At 36.7% G+C, this 19,828-nt stretch overlaps 1 protein-coding gene across 3 annotated transcripts in view; it reads left to right on the forward strand.

Annotated features, from left to right (window-relative positions):
- The window catches only part of LOC106076951 (QRFP-like peptide receptor), a 170,241-nt gene that overhangs the window by 135,772 nt on the left and 14,641 nt on the right, over positions 1 to 19,828 (forward strand). For all 3 annotated transcript variants that reach the window (XM_056029554.1, XM_056029555.1, XM_056029556.1), the window contains 3 exons: positions 9,602 to 9,725; positions 11,693 to 11,913; positions 14,238 to 14,394. In XM_056029554.1, coding sequence (XP_055885529.1) covers positions 9,602 to 9,725; positions 11,693 to 11,913; positions 14,238 to 14,394 — 502 coding nt within the window. The remainder of the gene's footprint in view (positions 1 to 9,601; positions 9,726 to 11,692; positions 11,914 to 14,237; positions 14,395 to 19,828) is intronic.

Below are 19,828 nucleotides of genomic sequence, written 5' to 3' on the forward strand. Positions count from 1 at the left end.
GAAGGACGACTTGATTTGCTGATTCTCATAATAACCTTTAATCTCTTTATCTATAACATTTTGACACAGTTTTTTTTTATATATTTAACATTTCTTTTATAAGTATTTGGCCAACCTACATTTTTTTACTATTTATAAACGTATTATCATAGGTATAACCAATAGCGGTGGCCTATTTAGGATGGGGGGAGGGGAATTTGAAAATCCCCCGGGCCTCCCCTGCCCCCACTTTTGGGGGGGGGCCTCAAACTAGTGTCCAAGTCGTTTTTTACATTAAATATTATGTTACATTATCTTATTATTCATGTTTTTATGAAAATTAGTAACCCTTGTTACATGTATTCCACAACATTAGACTTATATATTTAAGTACATTATCGCTTGCCATGATGTAAAAATACAAGGGCCCCTAAAGAGGTCGAGCCTTCGGGGCCCCAAAATAGTCTATGCCAATTTTCGCTACCCTTATGTATTTATAAAAGTACTAGACTAAACTAGAGCATAGTGTATGTAAGGGCCTTTTTAAACGTAAAATATAAATATAGGTTATGTTGCAAGTACAATTTTATATGTGTCAGTCTCATGTTCAATCAATTTCATTATATGTGTATATTATGGAAGCTAGTACCTATATATACTGTAGGTCTGTGATTGCGAATACATTTTTAGGTAAGGCTAATTAGCATAGGTATAAAAAGATTTTTAAAAAAAGAGTTATTCCAGTAAAACATTTTAAGAGCAGTATTCTCAACATGAAAAGTGCATAAGTAACAGATATGATAATTTATTTAATATGAAGAAATTTCTAAATGTTTTTTTTGTGAAAAATGTTTTTTTTTTTTTTTTTTTAATGAAAAGGAAGATTCTAATTACATTTTTTCCCAGTTGTTTTCTGTTTGAAATCCATAGAAATTCATCTAAATTAATACCAAGAAAATAAACAAACTTAATCTTTTGGAATTACAATTTAATGATTTTTTAAGAAATGATTTTAAAAAATGTTTTTCTAAGGTTTAGTGGGAGTAGTGCGTGAGTGTGTGAGTAGTGCGTGAGTGTGTGAGTAGTGCGTGAGTGTGTGAATGGAAAGAAGATTTACGGAATGACCTCGCCAGCTAATTTCGTTCCTTTGCTACGCGAGAGAATCGGATGTTTGCAGTGACCAGATTAGAATCAAACGGTGATAATTTAATGTTCGATTTGCTAGTATCGATCGGCCTTAATCACTGTCCTACAAGGTTTGCTGGAGAACGCATGAAAATTGGGTCGGCGGAGAAAGACTCTGGTGTGATGCGGCCCTCTTTCTCACTTCCGGAATGTGGTAGGATAGAGTAAGAACTAATTAAACTCTCGTATGGCTGTTTTGTTTTATAGAGATTCAGATACTTAAAAAAAAGGGAGATAAATGACTTAACTTTAGAATTCATGTTGAAGGTCGAACCGACATCTTTTCATTATGTCACATCCTGACACACAAACGTATATATATATATGTATATATATATTGCTCCTCCTTCGTGGTTGAAGATAAGCACATTTTTCATATCCTATGGACTCGAAGATGACTGTAAAGTCCAATCCTCGCTTTTAAAAGCCGGCCGCATACGTGGCATGGGTGGGTTAGGTCAGTTGAAGATAGGCCTGCTTCTTCTCTCAGCTTTTTGTTGGTCTGGCGCTCTTTCATGCTGGCCACTCTCCTTCCTTCGTATCTTGTGACTTCGACACTCACGGCTTAACGCCATGAAGAGCGATCGAGAGCTAGTGTTTCTCAGACGTGAAAGTCAATATCACACTCCTTGAAGGAGCTGGTTAAGGGTGTCTCTCATGTTGACTCCCCTGGGAGTGATTTCCTGTCCACAGCTAGCCATAAAAAAGTCGTCTGGCATGCTGACATCGAAATTGGGACCTTTTTTGTGGCATAGATGCTGTAAATATTTGACAACTGTAGGTTTTCAATAATTGGTATGTGGCATGTGGTCAGACCGCATTCTCATCTCCCATTGATCTGTTTAACATTACGTAAGTGTCAGAGGAAAGGCAATCCATTGTCACTAGCTCTAGCTGGAATAACCTGCCCAGTGTGCAGCCGAACATTACAGGGCTGACATAGGTCTCACCAGCCACATGAGGAGGAACAAAACCCAAGTGCAAAGCCCTCAGCCCCCTGGATAACAGAAGTGGTCATCATCGAACCGCGATGGACGAACTATATATCAAAAGTACATGTAAAAAAATATGAGATTTATTATAATATATATCCATGCGTAAAGTTACGATTATTTATTTAAAAATTACTGTATGTATTTAATAATATAGTGGTTTGTAAGGTTGTTTGTATGTCCCCAAGTATATAATGATTGTCAATAAAAATGTATTTAAATAAGTCTGAAAATATAGTAATTGTCCACTAAAATGTAGTTTGTCTGTCTGCAGGTAAATAGCGATTGTCCACTAAACTGTATTTGTTTGTCTGCATGTTTAGAGTGATTGTTCATTACACTGTATCTTGTATGCCTGCAGGTACATAGTGGTTGGCCACTAAAATGTAGTTTGTCTGTCTGCAGGTATATAGTGATTGTCCATTAAACTGTATCTTGTATGTCCGCAGGTATATAGTGATTGTCCACTAAACTGTATCTTGTATGTCTGCAGGTATATAGTGATTGTCCACTGAACTGTTTCTTGTATGTCTGCAGGTATATAGTGATTGTCCACTAAACAGTATCTTGTATGTCTGCAGGTATATAGTGATTGTCCACTGAACTGTTTCTTGTATGTCTGCAGGTATATAGTGATTGTCCACTAAACTGTATCTTGTATGTCCGCAGGTATATAGTGATTGTCCACTAAACTGTATCTTGTATGTCTGCAGGTATATAGTGATTGTCCACTAAACTGTATCTTGTATGTCCGCAGGTATATAGTGATTGTCCACTAAACTGTATCTTGTATGTCTGCAGGTATATACTGATTGTCCACTAAACTGTATCTTGTATGTCCGCAGGTATATAGTGATTGTCCATTAAACTGTATCTTGTATGTCTGCAGGTATATAGTGATTGTCCACTAAACTGTATCTTGTATGTCCGCAGGTATATAGTGATTGTCCACTAAACTGTATCTTGTATGTCTGCAGGTATATAGTGATTGTCCACTAAACTGTATCTTGTATGTCCGCAGGTATATAGTGATTGTCCACTAAACTGTATCTTGTATGTCTGCAGGTATATAGTGATTGTCCACTAAACTGTATCTTGTATGTCCGCAGGTATATAGTGATTGTCCACTAAACTGTATCTTGTATGTCCGCAGGTATATAGTGATTGTCCACTAAACTGTATCTTGTATGTCTGCAGGTATATAGTGATTGTCCACTAAACTGTATCTTGTATGTCCGCAGGTATATAGTGATTGTCCACTAAACTGTATCTTGTATGTCTGCAGGTATATAGTGATTGTCCACTAAACTGTATCTTGTATGTCTGCAGGTATATAGTGATTGTCCACTAAACTGTATCTTGTATGTCTGCAGGTATATAGTGATTGTCCACTAAACTGTATCTTGTATGTCCGCAGGTATATAGTGATTGTCCACTAAACTGTATCTTGTATGTCAGCAGGTATATAGTGATTGTCCACTAAACTGTATCTTGTATGTCCGCAGGTATATAGTGATTGTCCACTAAACTGTATCTTGTATGTCAGCAGTTATATAGTGATTGTCCACTAAACTGTATCTTGTATGTCAGCAGGTATATAGTGATTGTCCACTAAACTGTATCTTGTATGTCTGCAGGTATATAGTGATTGTCCACTAAACTGTATCTTGTATGTCTGCAGGTATATAGTGATTGTCCACTAAACTGTATCTTGTATGTCTGCAGGTATATAGTGATTGTCCACTAAACTGTATCTTGTATGTCCGCAGGTATATAGTGATTGTCCACTGAACTGTTTCTTGTATGTCTGCAGGTATATAGTGATTGTCCACTAAACAGTATCTTGTATGTCTGCAGGTATATAGTGATTGTCCACTAAACAGTATCTTGTATGTCTGCAGGTATATAGTGATTGTCCACTAAACAGTATCTTGTATGTCCGCAGGTATATAGTGATTGTCCACTAAACTGTATCTTGTATGTCTGCAGGTATATAGTGATTGTCCACTAAACTGTATCTTGTATGTCTGCAGGTATATAGTGATTGTCCACTAAACTGTATCTTGTATGTCTGCAGGTATATAGTGATTGTCCACTAAACTGTATCTTGTATGTCCGCAGGTATATAGTGATTGTCCACTAAACTGTATCTTGTATGTCTGCAGGTATATAGTGATTGTCCACTAAACTGTATCTTGTATGTCCGCAGGTATATAGTGATTGTCCACTAAACTGTATCTTGTATGTCTGCAGGTATATAGTGATTGTCCACTAAACTGTATCTTGTATGTCCGCAGGTATATAGTGATTGTCCACTAAACTGTATCTTGTATGTCTGCAGGTATATAGTGATTGTCCACTAAACTGTATCTTGTATGTCTGCAGGTATATAGTGATTGTCCACTAAACTGTATCTTGTATGTCCGCAGGTATATAGTGATTGTCCACTGAACTGTTTCTTGTATGTCTGCAGGTATATAGTGATTGTCCACTAAACAGTATCTTGTATGTCTGCAGGTATATAGTGATTGTCCACTAAACAGTATCTTGTATGTCTGCAGGTATATAGTGATTGTCCACTAAACTGTATCTTGTATGTCCGCAGGTATATAGTGATTGTCCACTAAACTGTATCTTGTATGTCTGCAGGTATATAGTGATTGTCCACTAAACTGTATCTTGTATGTCTGCAGGTATATAGTGATTGTCCACTAAACTGTATCTTGTATGTCTGCAGGTATATAGTGATTGTCCACTAAACTGTATCTTGTATGTCCGCAGGTATATAGTGATTGTCCACTAAACTGTATCTTGTATGTCTGCAGGTATATAGTGATTGTCCACTAAACTGTATCTTGTATGTCCGCAGGTATATAGTGATTGTCCACTAAACTGTATTTTGTATGTCTGCAGGTATATACTGATTGTCCACTAAACTGTATCTTGTATGTCCGCAGGTATATAGTGATTGTCCATTAAACTGTATCTTGTATGTCTGCAGGTATATAGTGATTGTCCACTAAACTGTATCTTGTATGTCCGCAGGTATATAGTGATTGTCCACTAAACTGTATCTTGTATGTCTGCAGGTATATAGTGATTGTCCACTAAACTGTATCTTGTATGTCCGCAGGTATATAGTGATTGTCCACTAAACTGTATCTTGTATGTCTGCAGGTATATAGTGATTGTCCACTAAACTGTATCTTGTATGTCCGCAGGTATATAGTGATTGTCCACTAAACTGTATCTTGTATGTCTGCAGGTATATAGTGATTGTCCACTAAACTGTATCTTGTATGTCTGCAGGTATATAGTGATTGTCCACTAAACTGTATCTTGTATGTCTGCAGGTATATAGTGATTGTCCACTAAACTGTATCTTGTATGTCCGCAGGTATATAGTGATTGTCCACTAAACTGTATCTTGTATGTCAGCAGGTATATAGTGATTGTCCACTAAACTGTATCTTGTATGTCCGCAGGTATATAGTGATTGTCCACTAAACTGTATCTTGTATGTCTGCAGGTATATAGTGATTGTCCACTAAACTGTATCTTGTATGTCCGCAGGTATATAGTGATTGTCCACTAAACTGTATCTTGTATGTCTGCAGGTATATAGTGATTGTCCACTAAACTGTATCTTGTATGTCCGCAGGTATATAGTGATTGTCCACTAAACTGTATCTTGTATGTCAGCAGGTATATAGTGATTGTCCACTAAACTGTATCTTGTATGTCTGCAGGTATATAGTGATTGTCCACTAAACTGTATCTTGTATGTCTGCAGGTATATAGTGATTGTCCACTAAACTGTATCTTGTATGTCTGCAGGTATATAGTGATTGTCCACTAAACTGTATCTTGTATGTCTGCAGGTATATAGTGATTGTCCACTAAACTGTATCTTGTATGTCCGCAGGTATATAGTGATTGTCCACTAAACTGTATCTTGTATGTCTGCAGGTATATACTGATTGTCCACTAAACTGTATCTTGTATGTCCGCAGGTATATAGTGATTGTCCATTAAACTGTATCTTGTATGTCTGCAGGTATATAGTGATTGTCCACTAAACTGTATCTTGTATGTCCGCAGGTATATAGTGATTGTCCACTAAACTGTATCTTGTATGTCTGCAGGTATATAGTGATTGTCCACTAAACTGTATCTTGTATGTCCGCAGGTATATAGTGATTGTCCACTAAACTGTATCTTGTATGTCTGCAGGTATATAGTGATTGTCCACTAAACTGTATCTTGTATGTCCGCAGGTATATAGTGATTGTCCACTAAACTGTATCTTGTATGTCCGCAGGTATATAGTGATTGTCCACTAAACTGTATCTTGTATGTCTGCAGGTATATAGTGATTGTCCACTAAACTGTATCTTGTATGTCCGCAGGTATATAGTGATTGTCCACTAAACTGTATCTTGTATGTCTGCAGGTATATAGTGATTGTCCACTAAACTGTATCTTGTATGTCTGCAGGTATATAGTGATTGTCCACTAAACTGTATCTTGTATGTCTGCAGGTATATAGTGATTGTCCACTAAACTGTATCTTGTATGTCCGCAGGTATATAGTGATTGTCCACTAAACTGTATCTTGTATGTCAGCAGGTATATAGTGATTGTCCACTAAACTGTATCTTGTATGTCCGCAGGTATATAGTGATTGTCCACTAAACTGTATCTTGTATGTCAGCAGTTATATAGTGATTGTCCACTAAACTGTATCTTGTATGTCAGCAGGTATATAGTGATTGTCCACTAAACTGTATCTTGTATGTCTGCAGGTATATAGTGATTGTCCACTAAACTGTATCTTGTATGTCTGCAGGTATATAGTGATTGTCCACTAAACTGTATCTTGTATGTCTGCAGGTATATAGTGATTGTCCACTAAACTGTATCTTGTATGTCCGCAGGTATATAGTGATTGTCCACTGAACTGTTTCTTGTATGTCTGCAGGTATATAGTGATTGTCCACTAAACAGTATCTTGTATGTCTGCAGGTATATAGTGATTGTCCACTAAACAGTATCTTGTATGTCTGCAGGTATATAGTGATTGTCCACTAAACAGTATCTTGTATGTCCGCAGGTATATAGTGATTGTCCACTAAACTGTATCTTGTATGTCTGCAGGTATATAGTGATTGTCCACTAAACTGTATCTTGTATGTCTGCAGGTATATAGTGATTGTCCACTAAACTGTATCTTGTATGTCTGCAGGTATATAGTGATTGTCCACTAAACTGTATCTTGTATGTCCGCAGGTATATAGTGATTGTCCACTAAACTGTATCTTGTATGTCTGCAGGTATATAGTGATTGTCCACTAAACTGTATCTTGTATGTCCGCAGGTATATAGTGATTGTCCACTAAACTGTATCTTGTATGTCTGCAGGTATATAGTGATTGTCCACTAAACTGTATCTTGTATGTCCGCAGGTATATAGTGATTGTCCACTAAACTGTATCTTGTATGTCTGCAGGTATATAGTGATTGTCCACTAAACTGTATCTTGTATGTCTGCAGGTATATAGTGATTGTCCACTAAACTGTATCTTGTATGTCCGCAGGTATATAGTGATTGTCCACTGAACTGTTTCTTGTATGTCTGCAGGTATATAGTGATTGTCCACTAAACAGTATCTTGTATGTCTGCAGGTATATAGTGATTGTCCACTAAACAGTATCTTGTATGTCTGCAGGTATATAGTGATTGTCCACTAAACTGTATCTTGTATGTCCGCAGGTATATAGTGATTGTCCACTAAACTGTATCTTGTATGTCTGCAGGTATATAGTGATTGTCCACTAAACTGTATCTTGTATGTCTGCAGGTATATAGTGATTGTCCACTAAACTGTATCTTGTATGTCTGCAGGTATATAGTGATTGTCCACTAAACTGTATCTTGTATGTCCGCAGGTATATAGTGATTGTCCACTAAACTGTATCTTGTATGTCTGCAGGTATATAGTGATTGTCCACTAAACTGTATCTTGTATGTCCGCAGGTATATAGTGATTGTCCACTAAACTGTATTTTGTATGTCTGCAGGTATATACTGATTGTCCACTAAACTGTATCTTGTATGTCCGCAGGTATATAGTGATTGTCCATTAAACTGTATCTTGTATGTCTGCAGGTATATAGTGATTGTCCACTAAACTGTATCTTGTATGTCCGCAGGTATATAGTGATTGTCCACTAAACTGTATCTTGTATGTCTGCAGGTATATAGTGATTGTCCACTAAACTGTATCTTGTATGTCCGCAGGTATATAGTGATTGTCCACTAAACTGTATCTTGTATGTCTGCAGGTATATAGTGATTGTCCACTAAACTGTATCTTGTATGTCCGCAGGTATATAGTGATTGTCCACTAAACTGTATCTTGTATGTCTGCAGGTATATAGTGATTGTCCACTAAACTGTATCTTGTATGTCTGCAGGTATATAGTGATTGTCCACTAAACTGTATCTTGTATGTCTGCAGGTATATAGTGATTGTCCACTAAACTGTATCTTGTATGTCCGCAGGTATATAGTGATTGTCCACTAAACTGTATCTTGTATGTCAGCAGGTATATAGTGATTGTCCACTAAACTGTATCTTGTATGTCCGCAGGTATATAGTGATTGTCCACTAAACTGTATCTTGTATGTCTGCAGGTATATAGTGATTGTCCACTAAACTGTATCTTGTATGTCCGCAGGTATATAGTGATTGTCCACTAAACTGTATCTTGTATGTCTGCAGGTATATAGTGATTGTCCACTAAACTGTATCTTGTATGTCCGCAGGTATATAGTGATTGTCCACTAAACTGTATCTTGTATGTCAGCAGGTATATAGTGATTGTCCACTAAACTGTATCTTGTATGTCTGCAGGTATATAGTGATTGTCCACTAAACTGTATCTTGTATGTCTGCAGGTATATAGTGATTGTCCACTAAACTGTATCTTGTATGTCTGCAGGTATATAGTGATTGTCCACTAAACTGTATCTTGTATGTCTGCAGGTATATAGTGATTGTCCACTAAACTGTATCTTGTATGTCTGCAGGTATATAGTGATTGTCCACTAAACTGTATCTTGTATGTCCGCAGGTATATAGTGATTGTCCACTAAACTGTATCTTGTATATCTGCAGGTATATAGTGATTGTCCACTAAACTGTATCTTGTATGTCTGCAGGTATATAGTGATTGTCCACTAAACTGTATCTTGTATGTCTGCAGGTATATAGTGATTGTCCACTAAACTGTATCTTGTATGTCTGCAGGTATATAGTGATTGTCCACTAAACTGTATCTTGTATGTCTGCAGGTATATAGTGATTGTCCACTAAACTGTATCTTGTATGTCTGCAGGTATATAGTGATTGTCCACTAAACTGTATCTTGTATGTCCGCAGGTATATAGTGATTGTCCATCCGATGAAAGCCAGGTCGTGGTGCACTGTAGAAAACACCAAGAAAATGTTGCCTTGTGTCTGGGTTGTGGCCCTTGGACTTTCAGCTCCGACTTTATATGTCTGGGTGAGTCTCTGGGAGATGGAAGCGTCTTTTTTCTTTTGTAATGAGTCCATCAGGCTATATCTCTCTTCTCTCTCCGCTCTCTCTCTCTCTCTCTCTCATTCTCTCTTTAATATGTTTCAAGCACTCTTTTTTCTTTCTCTACATATCTTTCTGTTTCTAACTTTTTTTTTCTCTCACTCTCTCTCTCTCAAATACACTCCTCTCTTACTCTCTCTATCAAATACACTCCTCTCTCACTGGTTCTTTTTCGTCCATATATACAGTTTTCCTCTACCCTCCCTCTAATGCGTTTTTCTTCAAGTACATGTCTCTCTGTCTCTGTCTCTTTCTTTCTCATTTACTCAAATACACTCCCTTCTCTTTCTCCCTCTCTCTCTCTCCCTCTCTCTCCCTCTCTCTCTCCTTTTCTCTCTCTCTCTCCCTCTCTCTCTCCTTTTCTCTCTCTCTCTCTCTCCTTTTCTCTCTATCTCCCTCTCTCTCTCCCTCTCTCTCTCTCTCCCTCTCTCTCTCTCTCCCTCTCTCTCTCCTTTTCTCTCTCTCTCTCTCCTTTTCTCTCTCTCTCTCCCTCTCTCTCTCCCTCTCTCTCTCCTTTTCTCTCTCTCTTCCTCTCTCTCCTTTTCTCTCTATCTCCCTCTCTCTCCCTCTCTCCCCCCCATCACACAGACTAACTTCTAGACGCCATTTTCTTCTGTTTCTCTCTCACTCTCCCTTCCTCGCTCCTTCTCTTTCACATTCTCTCTCACTCACACACACACGGAACGAGGTTACACACATAGGCGTATGAGCCTTATTGAATAAGTTTTCATTCCAGCCATCCCTGGGAATAAATGAAAGGTTGTCCAGTTTAATTCCTTGACATTTTTCTCATTTCGGACCTGACTTAAAATTGATGAGCAGAAATACTGGGCTGGCATTTCATTTGTTTTTTTTTTTTTTTGTTTTTTCGACCAGTGAATTAACAAAAGTACACTACTTAGGTCCCGCCCCTTTCTCCTTCCCCCCTTCTCTCTTTATCTATCTAAGTCTCTCTATCTTCTGTGTACTTTTCTCTTTCTTTCTTTTTCTTATCTATGTCTCTTTTTCATTCTCCGCCGTGCTCTCTTTGTCTCTCTTCGCTCAAACTCTTCTGTGTCTCTTTCTAATCGCTTCCGTTTTACTCCGTATGTTTGTCTTTCTATCTCGTTCTTTTTTCTTCAATTTCTCTCTTTTTCATCTTTCTCTTTTTCCTTCTCTATTTCTTTCTTTTTTTTTTTATTTTGTATGACATCCAATTTGACCGTGGGCAAAGAAACTGATGACCTTTACATCATGGGCTCCATAGATCGCAAGGTCTGAAAGGGGAACCTTTACTTTTACTTTACTTACTTCTCTTTTTTTTAATTCTTTTCTTTCTCTTTTTAACTTTTAGGCTTTCTCTTTCTTGCTCTTCATCTTCGTCTCTTTAAAATGAAGGTTTGTAATTTATAATATAAGATAAGACGTTTCTTCCTTCTGGTTGACGTCATTGCTACGTAGTGTCCACCTGTTTAGTAGTGTCCATCTGTTAAGCAGTGTCCATCTGTTTAGCAGTATCCACCTGTTTAGTAGTGTCCACCTGTTTAGCAGTGTCCACCTGTTTAGCAGTGTTCACCTGTTTAGTAGTGTTCACCTGTTTAGTAGTGTCCACCTGTTTAGCAGTGTCCACCTGTTTAGCAGTGTTCACCTGTTTAGCAGTGTCCATCTGTTTAGTAGTGTCTACCTGTTTAGCAGTGTCCACCTGTTTAGTAGTGTCTACCTGTTTAGTAGTGTCCACCTGTTTAGTAGTGTCCACCTGTTTAGTAGTGTCCACCTGTTTAGTAGTGTCCACCTGTTTAGTAGTGTCCACCTGTTTAGCAGTGTCCACCTGTTTGGCAGTGTCCACCTGTTTAGTAGTGTCCACCTGTTTAGCAGTGTCCACCTGTTTAGTAGTGTCCACCTGTTACTTCTAGGATGTTGAGAAGTCCGTGTTCTACAACAGCTACACCACAGTCACCATCATCATGTGCGCTGACGTCGGGGTGGGCAACAAGGACCGGCTCATCTATGCCATCTACCAGCTGCTGGTCATGTTTGGATTTCCGGTCATCGTTCTCTTCTTCTGTTACGTGTTTGTAATTCACGCGCTCTGGCTGTCCTCCAGGAGGCTGATGCAGATGACATCTCATGACAGGTGAGTGGTCCATGCACTAAAATGACATTTCATGCATTTCATGACATCTGAGAGACCATTATATGGCATCTCATTACAGAGGAGTAGCAAGGGTGGCTATATGACATTTAAATCAGAGGAGGATAGTGCTCATAAATGACATCTTAAGACAGGAAAGACAGAACAGGACTTTAAAATGCCATGATCCTTAAATGTTCTACATAAGCCAATTCCTTTCCTAAGTGTAGAATCAACATAATTTTTTTATTTTTAATATAAGATACCAGCCGGATATTATCCGCGGCCTGTGGGTCTTGGTTAAGGTAGTCCAGATCTAAGATCTAAGTCAAACATAGCAAATGTTTCCTTATCATTTTTTTCTATTTTGCAACAAAAATGAAAGCGAGTGGGAAAATGGGTTTATCGGACAGCTGATATATTCATAACTTATATAAAACTAGACATATGTTACCCGCGACCCGCGGGTCTTTATTTGCGCATTACTTTCGATATAGTCACTGAGAGTGTTTTGTAAACAATTAAACGAAATAATAATGTAATAAGTAAAGCGAATTTGTCAATGTAAAAATAGTGTGAATGAAGCTATCAAATCAAAACAGCTAATAGGCTTAAATCCATTTTTTTGTTCAAATTAAAACATTTGCTTGTAGACCTACATATATTTGATTAAAATTTGAGATGAATAGACTAAATTTTGTATGTTCATGTGTATAAAGTATAAAGTAGATCTTGAGGTAGACATAGATCTAAATCTACACTAATCTAGAGCTTTAATAGACTATTGAGTTCATTCTGTGCTGCGCATGCGTGAACTTTTTTTCATGAATGAATATAGGCCTATCTCAACACGGCTACGCAGCTTTAGCGAACAGCGAACGAATATATTAAAAATGCTTTAGAAAAACAAATTTGAATGTTAATTGATTAAAATATCAAATGAATGGACAGTAATTAGTATGTTTATGTGTTAAAGCATAAAACTATCTTTGCGAAAAGAAGTTTTATCATCTTAGAGTTAAATAAGAGTTTTAGACCTAGGCCTAAGAATAGACTCGGTAGAGAGATGTGTTAATGTGTAACCATTAGGTAATGTCTAATGAAATAATGTTCGCCAGGAAATCTGTAGTCACAGATATCAGGAACTAATTTATGTAAAAAATGCTTTTGGATAATCTAGTGGATTGGATTTAGATGTATGTTAAACGTAGCTAATGATCCTTTCACGTTATTTCTCTTTCGCTACGAAAATAAAATTAGTTTTGAGAAAATGGGTTTACCCGAAGTCGATACATTCTTATCTATTAAAAACGAAAAGAGCGATAGCTTTGTTAAATGAATGGGATTATAAAGTGAACAATTAAACGAAATAATGTTTAGTACGCGATTAATGAATGAATATAGATCTAGGCCTATCTCAACTCGGCTTCGCAGCTTTCGTAAACGGATGTAGCTTTAGAAAACCAAATTTGAATGTTTATTTGATCAAAATATGAAATGAATGGACTTTAATTAATATGTTTATGTGTTAAAGTATAAAACTATCTGTGCGAAGAGAAGTTTTATCATGTTAGAGTTGAATTAGAGTTTTAGATCTAGGGATGGGATTATAAAGTAAACAATTAAACGAATTAATATTTATTACGCGATTCATTACGGTATTGTCTAATGAAAGAATGTTCGTCAGGAAATCTGTAATCACAGATATAAGGAACTAATTAATGTAAAAAATGCTTTGAAACACAAAATTGAAGGTTAATTTTATTATATAATGAAATCAATGAATCTTCTTTTGTATTTTCACGTGTCAAAGTAAAAAACTATCTGCGCAAAGTGTATTTCTTAAAATTAGATCTAGGTCTTAATCCTTTCTATCTTTTCTTATGTCAACATTGTAGACATGGCCTAGATCCATAAAATACTATAGCTGTAATAGAGTCGGACAACTTTATTTTTTTTGAGGGTCTTACATTTGTTTTAGGGCTACAATACATTCACTAAGGTCTAAGTTGGTACCCAAGGAACATTCCTGCCTAGTTTTATCAAGATTGGTCAAGCGGTTTTGATGTCTATAAGTAATATACATACATACCCCTCACATTCTACTTTATAATATAGATACCGTGAAAACGGATTTACCCGATTTGTCAAATAATTTCGTCCTTTAATGGAGAGATATTTAGGTATTTTATTTTTAGGGCCTTCCAATTAAATGTGCATCAAATCAACGTTGGCGTCGTCAATTAGGAGAGAAAGAGTTAAAACAAAAACTTTTAAAATTGTCACTTGTTTTTTTTTTCATATTTTTGTTATCTTCAATTTCTCAGCAGTTACAGTACTGTATCTACCATCGAAGAAACCAACGAGGCGGCCCACGGGCACTCGCCTTGCCCTCAGCGCCATTGCCACATCCGGTCACGGAGAAGCATGCTGAACAAAGCCACGCGAGAACACAGTGCAGAAGTCTTCCGCGCGAGAAAGCAGGTAAAGAAACAATATAAAAACAGCAACCAATCGTTCGTCAAGGAAAAATTATCTTACAAAAAAAAACACTATTTGTTTAACTCTCTATTGACACACAAGAACATACTTATTGACAAGTGATAAATAAGTTTTATATGTTCTTTAAAATAATAATAACGACAATGTCTTGGATTCCGGAGATTAAGGAAGAGTGCAGAGTTTCACATGGCCACGCAAACCCCTTTTCGACCTGCGCATTTTTCCACACCTGATGGCGACAAAGACCAATAGTTTTAGTAGGCCTTAACACTGACCTGCAACGTCACACCCTGTGGGCAGTTAAGACCTATATCTCGTTGCCACAACACAGGTCTGTATGGCGTGGCAACAAGCTATTGGTCTAAACTGCCCACAAGTTGTGACGTTGCAGGGGTCAGTATTGATGCCTTCTATAACGAATGGTATCGGATGAAGCTGTTGACGCAGTGGGGGAGGGGGGGGGAGTGGGGCTATTTAAGTTGTCTTCACGTCTTCTGCGACTGTCCTATACAAGGCCCTTTCCTCTGGGCCTCAACTGTGTGTCTCGCGGCCTTCGTGAGAGTTCTCCAAGCGTCTCTTTCAGAGGCCAATCTCTGCCAGATAGTTTTCTCTATAAAAACAAATATATTCTGTTAAGGCTTCCGCGCGGTGTTGATTCTTTGAAATATAACTAGTGTAGATCTACGTCTGACTGGAAGTAACACTGAAGTCAAACTACTTCAGTAACACCGGCAAAAGGCCGAAACAATCAAAATATGTAGTCGACGCTGGTGTTGTTCTACAAATATATTTACTAATCACGAAGGGAATCGTCGGATGTCAGCTATGTGCGTAAATCCGTATATCTATTCTACTGCTCTACACGAAGCGTGTTCTTTTTAGCGTCACTTAGAGCGTTCTTGTTTTTTAAAGATCTGTCACGTCACTTGTCGCTAAGTAAAACTTTCCCCTTATTCCCGAAACAAATACTAACTTCTAATCATGTCAAAACATCTCTTACTCTGTTCAAATAAAAAAAATATTCATATTTTATTTATCTTTATCAATGAAAAAGAAAGCAAAACAAAGAGAACCTAAAATGCAAGTATAGGGATTGAACTCACGCCTTTCACGCCATTAAAGCAACGCCCTACCAACTGAACTTAACAACCATACAACCATGTGCGAAATTTTAGCTTGAAATGAGTGATTCCATTGTTGACTTGAGTTTTTTAGCATCCATTCGATTCACGCGTTCGCACCGATGTACATTTGGACCGCGGTGAGTTTGCGAACACCTTTCTACCAACTTTATCTTTCCATCCATCGGAAAAAGTGCAAGCTTAAAGTTGATAATGTAAAAAAAATGTGTGTTCTGTTTGGGATTTTCATTATTAGTTATGGTAATAAACTCTTATTAATATTTTGATTTATGTATCCTTTAAGCAATAAAGTACAAAAAAAAAATAATGGAAAGAAAGCGATATTGCGAAATGCGGGGAGGTGTAACATATACTTGTTGCTGGATACCAAGATATGACGTATGTATAATGCTGTAGAATGGATCTGGTCACCAAGATGTAGAATGCTGGGTTCGTGTGTCCTGGAGCTACAGTTAGCACGTGACAAACATAACTTTGATGCATGAGTTCGAGTCCGATTTCAGCAGACAAAATAACGTTTATTAAATGAGAATAAATGAGAATAACACAGCAGCTTCAAGCATTCAGTTACAAGTCACTGGTTAAATAAGAAATGGCATGATATCCTTCATAGTAGTTACATAAATATAACCCTACGCATTGAAATACAGCTACGTCCGCATCACGGCGGTATCAAATAAATAAGTCCTTTAAAATAAATGTATCTCACGCTAAGTACAACTATAATAATACATCAAGTCTGCATCACAGCGGGTAACAAAGGCAACTCTATACATCTATACCCCTCTAAGTACTAAAGACGACTGCAACTCACTTATCCATTCTACGGAATCATCTTCTTTTTTTTTTAATTAACGTCTGTATTATATAAGATAAGATAAAGTGAATTTAGTCATTCTCACTTCCTGTTTCTATTCAGAGGTTTCTCGTGCTTTCACCTTCTTGAGCCAAGGTGAACAAATAACACTCAATGTTAAACGAGACTGTGACAGGATGGAAGCGATCTTAAGAAACCTAAAAAAAAAGTATGAGGGGCGGTGGTTGAGCGGTAAAGCGCTTGGCTTCCGAACCGAAGTCCGGAGTTCGAATCCTGGTGAGGACCGGGATTTTTAACTTCTGGATCTTTGGCACCTCTTAGTTCACCCAGCTCTACCTGACATTAGTTTGGGAACGTCAACGTTGGCCACATGACACCCTCGTTGACCGTGGGCCACAGAATCGATGACCATTAAATCAATTCCCCTATAGAACGCAAGGTCTGAAATGTGTTTTTTTTACTTTTTAGAGGAAAAAACTTCAGAAAATGAAAAAAAGAAGCTTCCAATAGAGTTTATTTTTAGCCAAACAGTCTTCTATTTGACTTTGGTCCAGAAAAGTTCCTTATATCTGTATCTACTTGAGACGCAGTTATCTTCTCTTTTCTTGCTCTTTTATTTTTAAGATCACGTTTTCGTTCTTTAATCAATCAGATTTCGTAAAAGAGAAAATAAAAGAGCAAGTGAGATGAAGAAGTATGGTGGCGAAATAATGGAACCCAAGGAAACATTTAAAAATCGAAAAGAGGAAGATATTTTTGAATAAAACAGACAAAATAAACAACTTCATTGAGGTCAATTAAATGATAAATAATATTATGCGCCAGAGGCGGGGCCCTATCCGAAACGAATTGCGCGGGGCACAGTTTGAGTAGGGATAAGGATAATAAGTTCAAATTAAGAGTTTGTATTAGAAAATAAATTCGTCTTTGAAATTTTATTCATTTTTTACTAAGTACAAATTCACGGTCAAATTAACTTCACTTTACGAGCCTTGCGTGAAGTGAAGTTATACAGTATATACTGAACCATAGTCTTCAAAAACAAAAAAAAATCTAATAAAATACTCTGAAAGACACAAAGATAGTAAAGGCACATTCCTCGTCCCATATGCTAGGACAAATTTGTACAAATGCTCCTTCTTCCCTAGTGCTATTAGAGCATGGAATGGCTTGTCTGAGCTAGCCAGGAAAACCAGTGACTTGGCAGAATTAAAGTCATTAAGTCATATGCTTGAATAAATGCATGTCGCGTAGGACGTAATCATCTTCTTTTTTGAAGTAACGTCTGTATTATATAAGATAAGATAAGTATATCATCGAAATTCTGTTTCCTTCATACATCACGCTGAATAGAAAAAAATATCGATTTTTTTCAATCTATCTTCTCGAATTGTGTAGTTCAAGTAATTCTTGATTAGTTTGATTCGCGAAATGCTTTTTCACCAGATGCCACAGTTATGGGATTTTTCATGGTGCCGTTTTTTTTTTTTTTTAATGACGTGAAGGATGTGCGTTCTCCATGTCAACGACACCCAAAAATGACAATTTTTATATATTTCGGGAGATTTGTATGCATTTTTGGGTGATTTTAATAAATTCAGGAGATTTTCAGAACTTTCTCGTATACTATGCAATTTCAGGAGATTCAGCAGGTCGCGGGAACCCTGTTTTAAGTTATAATGGTTTATTTAACAAAGGTTACAACAGCATAGCCAACCGACATTCATTTATATTTTTACTATTGTGTTAAATTACTGAGCGTTGCACCTTTTAAACATAAGACTTTTACATGAAGGGGAATAGCCTATAAGTAATATGCATAAATTTTAATACTACAACACCAATGATATACACTACAAGAATACCTATTCTAAATCATTATTTTTAGCCACTAAAAGATTTCGTTATAAAGTTCTTCTTAGTATTTTGAAAATACAAATTTACGATATATATATAAACAAGCCCAAAAAAGAGGCTTAAGGATTTCTATAATGACAAAGCTAAAATTGAATAGCGCTAATTCTGAGGTTTCCTTAAAAAAAAAACGAGCTCTGTTGAAATGAAAACAAATAACATGCGGCTCCAGGACTAGATCTAAGCATAAAGCTATTTAAAATATCAACAGATTTCTTTGTAAAAATATATTTAAACTCTTAATTGAATTCACAGTGCAGATCTTAACGCAAAGCTTTAGTATGGTCTTTTACGCATAAACTAGCAACCATCAAATGTATCTCTATGGGTTGTTTTGGCTCGAAATTAGCTGATAAAATATTTGGATAGCCGCAACCGCTTTCATCCAGCAGGCTAAGACAACATGAAGACTGTTGCAACAAAAGCTGAGTTTTGATCATCTTATTAGCACTGACAAGAATTTGGCAGTTGTTGACTTCTTTGCAACATGCTGTGGTCCATGCAAAGTCAATGGTCTGAAGAATATGATGATGCCACATTTGTAAAAAAATTGATGTTGATGAAAATGATAAACTCAGAAGCCTGTGGAATCTCGGCAATGCCAACTTTCTTCTCATCTAAGAATGGAAAAAAAGGTTGATGAAATTGTAGGCGCTAATGCTGAAAGGCTCCTTGAAAAAAATCATAGCCAACAAATAAAAATGCTCATAATAAAATAACTATGTGGTGTAGTAAATGCCTTGTCTATCTATCCATATTTCATACAGGACTGGTACTTTTTTTTCCATTCAGATAGTTTATGTCAAGAAAACTGTACTAATCAATACATTTACACCTCTGCAACGGTATGTTGGTGGTAGAACCATCTGAATAATAATTTCTGTCCATAAAAAAAAAGTATGCCAATGACCAATTACTGTCATCTCTTAGAAAACAAATATACTGAATAGTTATAGTCTGATCAACATGAGTGTCAGTTGTTCCAATGTGAATATTTCTAGCATTAGTAGTACTACTCTACCTATTGGTGTTGACATGAACATAAATTGTGACATTTGGCTCAAATGCATGAAGTCATTCTAACTAAATGGCATTTATTTATAGGTCAGAGTCTGAGACACTTCATTGTTTGTATTACTTAGAGTCATAAGGCACTGAATGCTCTGTGTGTAATTGTGTGTGTATGAGCCATGTTCTGTAGTTTAAGTTATTCTATGGTGTACAACTTTGGCCACATAAAATATAAGTGTTGTCCACTTATTTTGATTTTCTGTTTACAAGTTGTGATTTTTTATTTGTTAAATACTGTATTTACTAGTAGTAGATCCTTTAAAACTACCTCTAGATTGTTTCATGATATAGTTGAAGATAACATAAATGGTAGGACACGTGACCAGGGTGTATGCTCACAAAAAGAAAAGTCTAGAAATGAATTTTTAAAACTGTTGAAAGATGAAAATCTTTATGGCTTATATTGCAGACATGCCACAATGGGTCTTTAATCTGTTTGTTTCTTTGTTTTGATTTATAGGCTTTTATAATG

This window comes from Biomphalaria glabrata, chromosome 5, assembly GCF_947242115.1.
Source record: "Biomphalaria glabrata chromosome 5, xgBioGlab47.1, whole genome shotgun sequence".
In the NCBI taxonomy this organism is placed as follows: domain Eukaryota; kingdom Metazoa; phylum Mollusca; class Gastropoda; family Planorbidae; genus Biomphalaria; species Biomphalaria glabrata.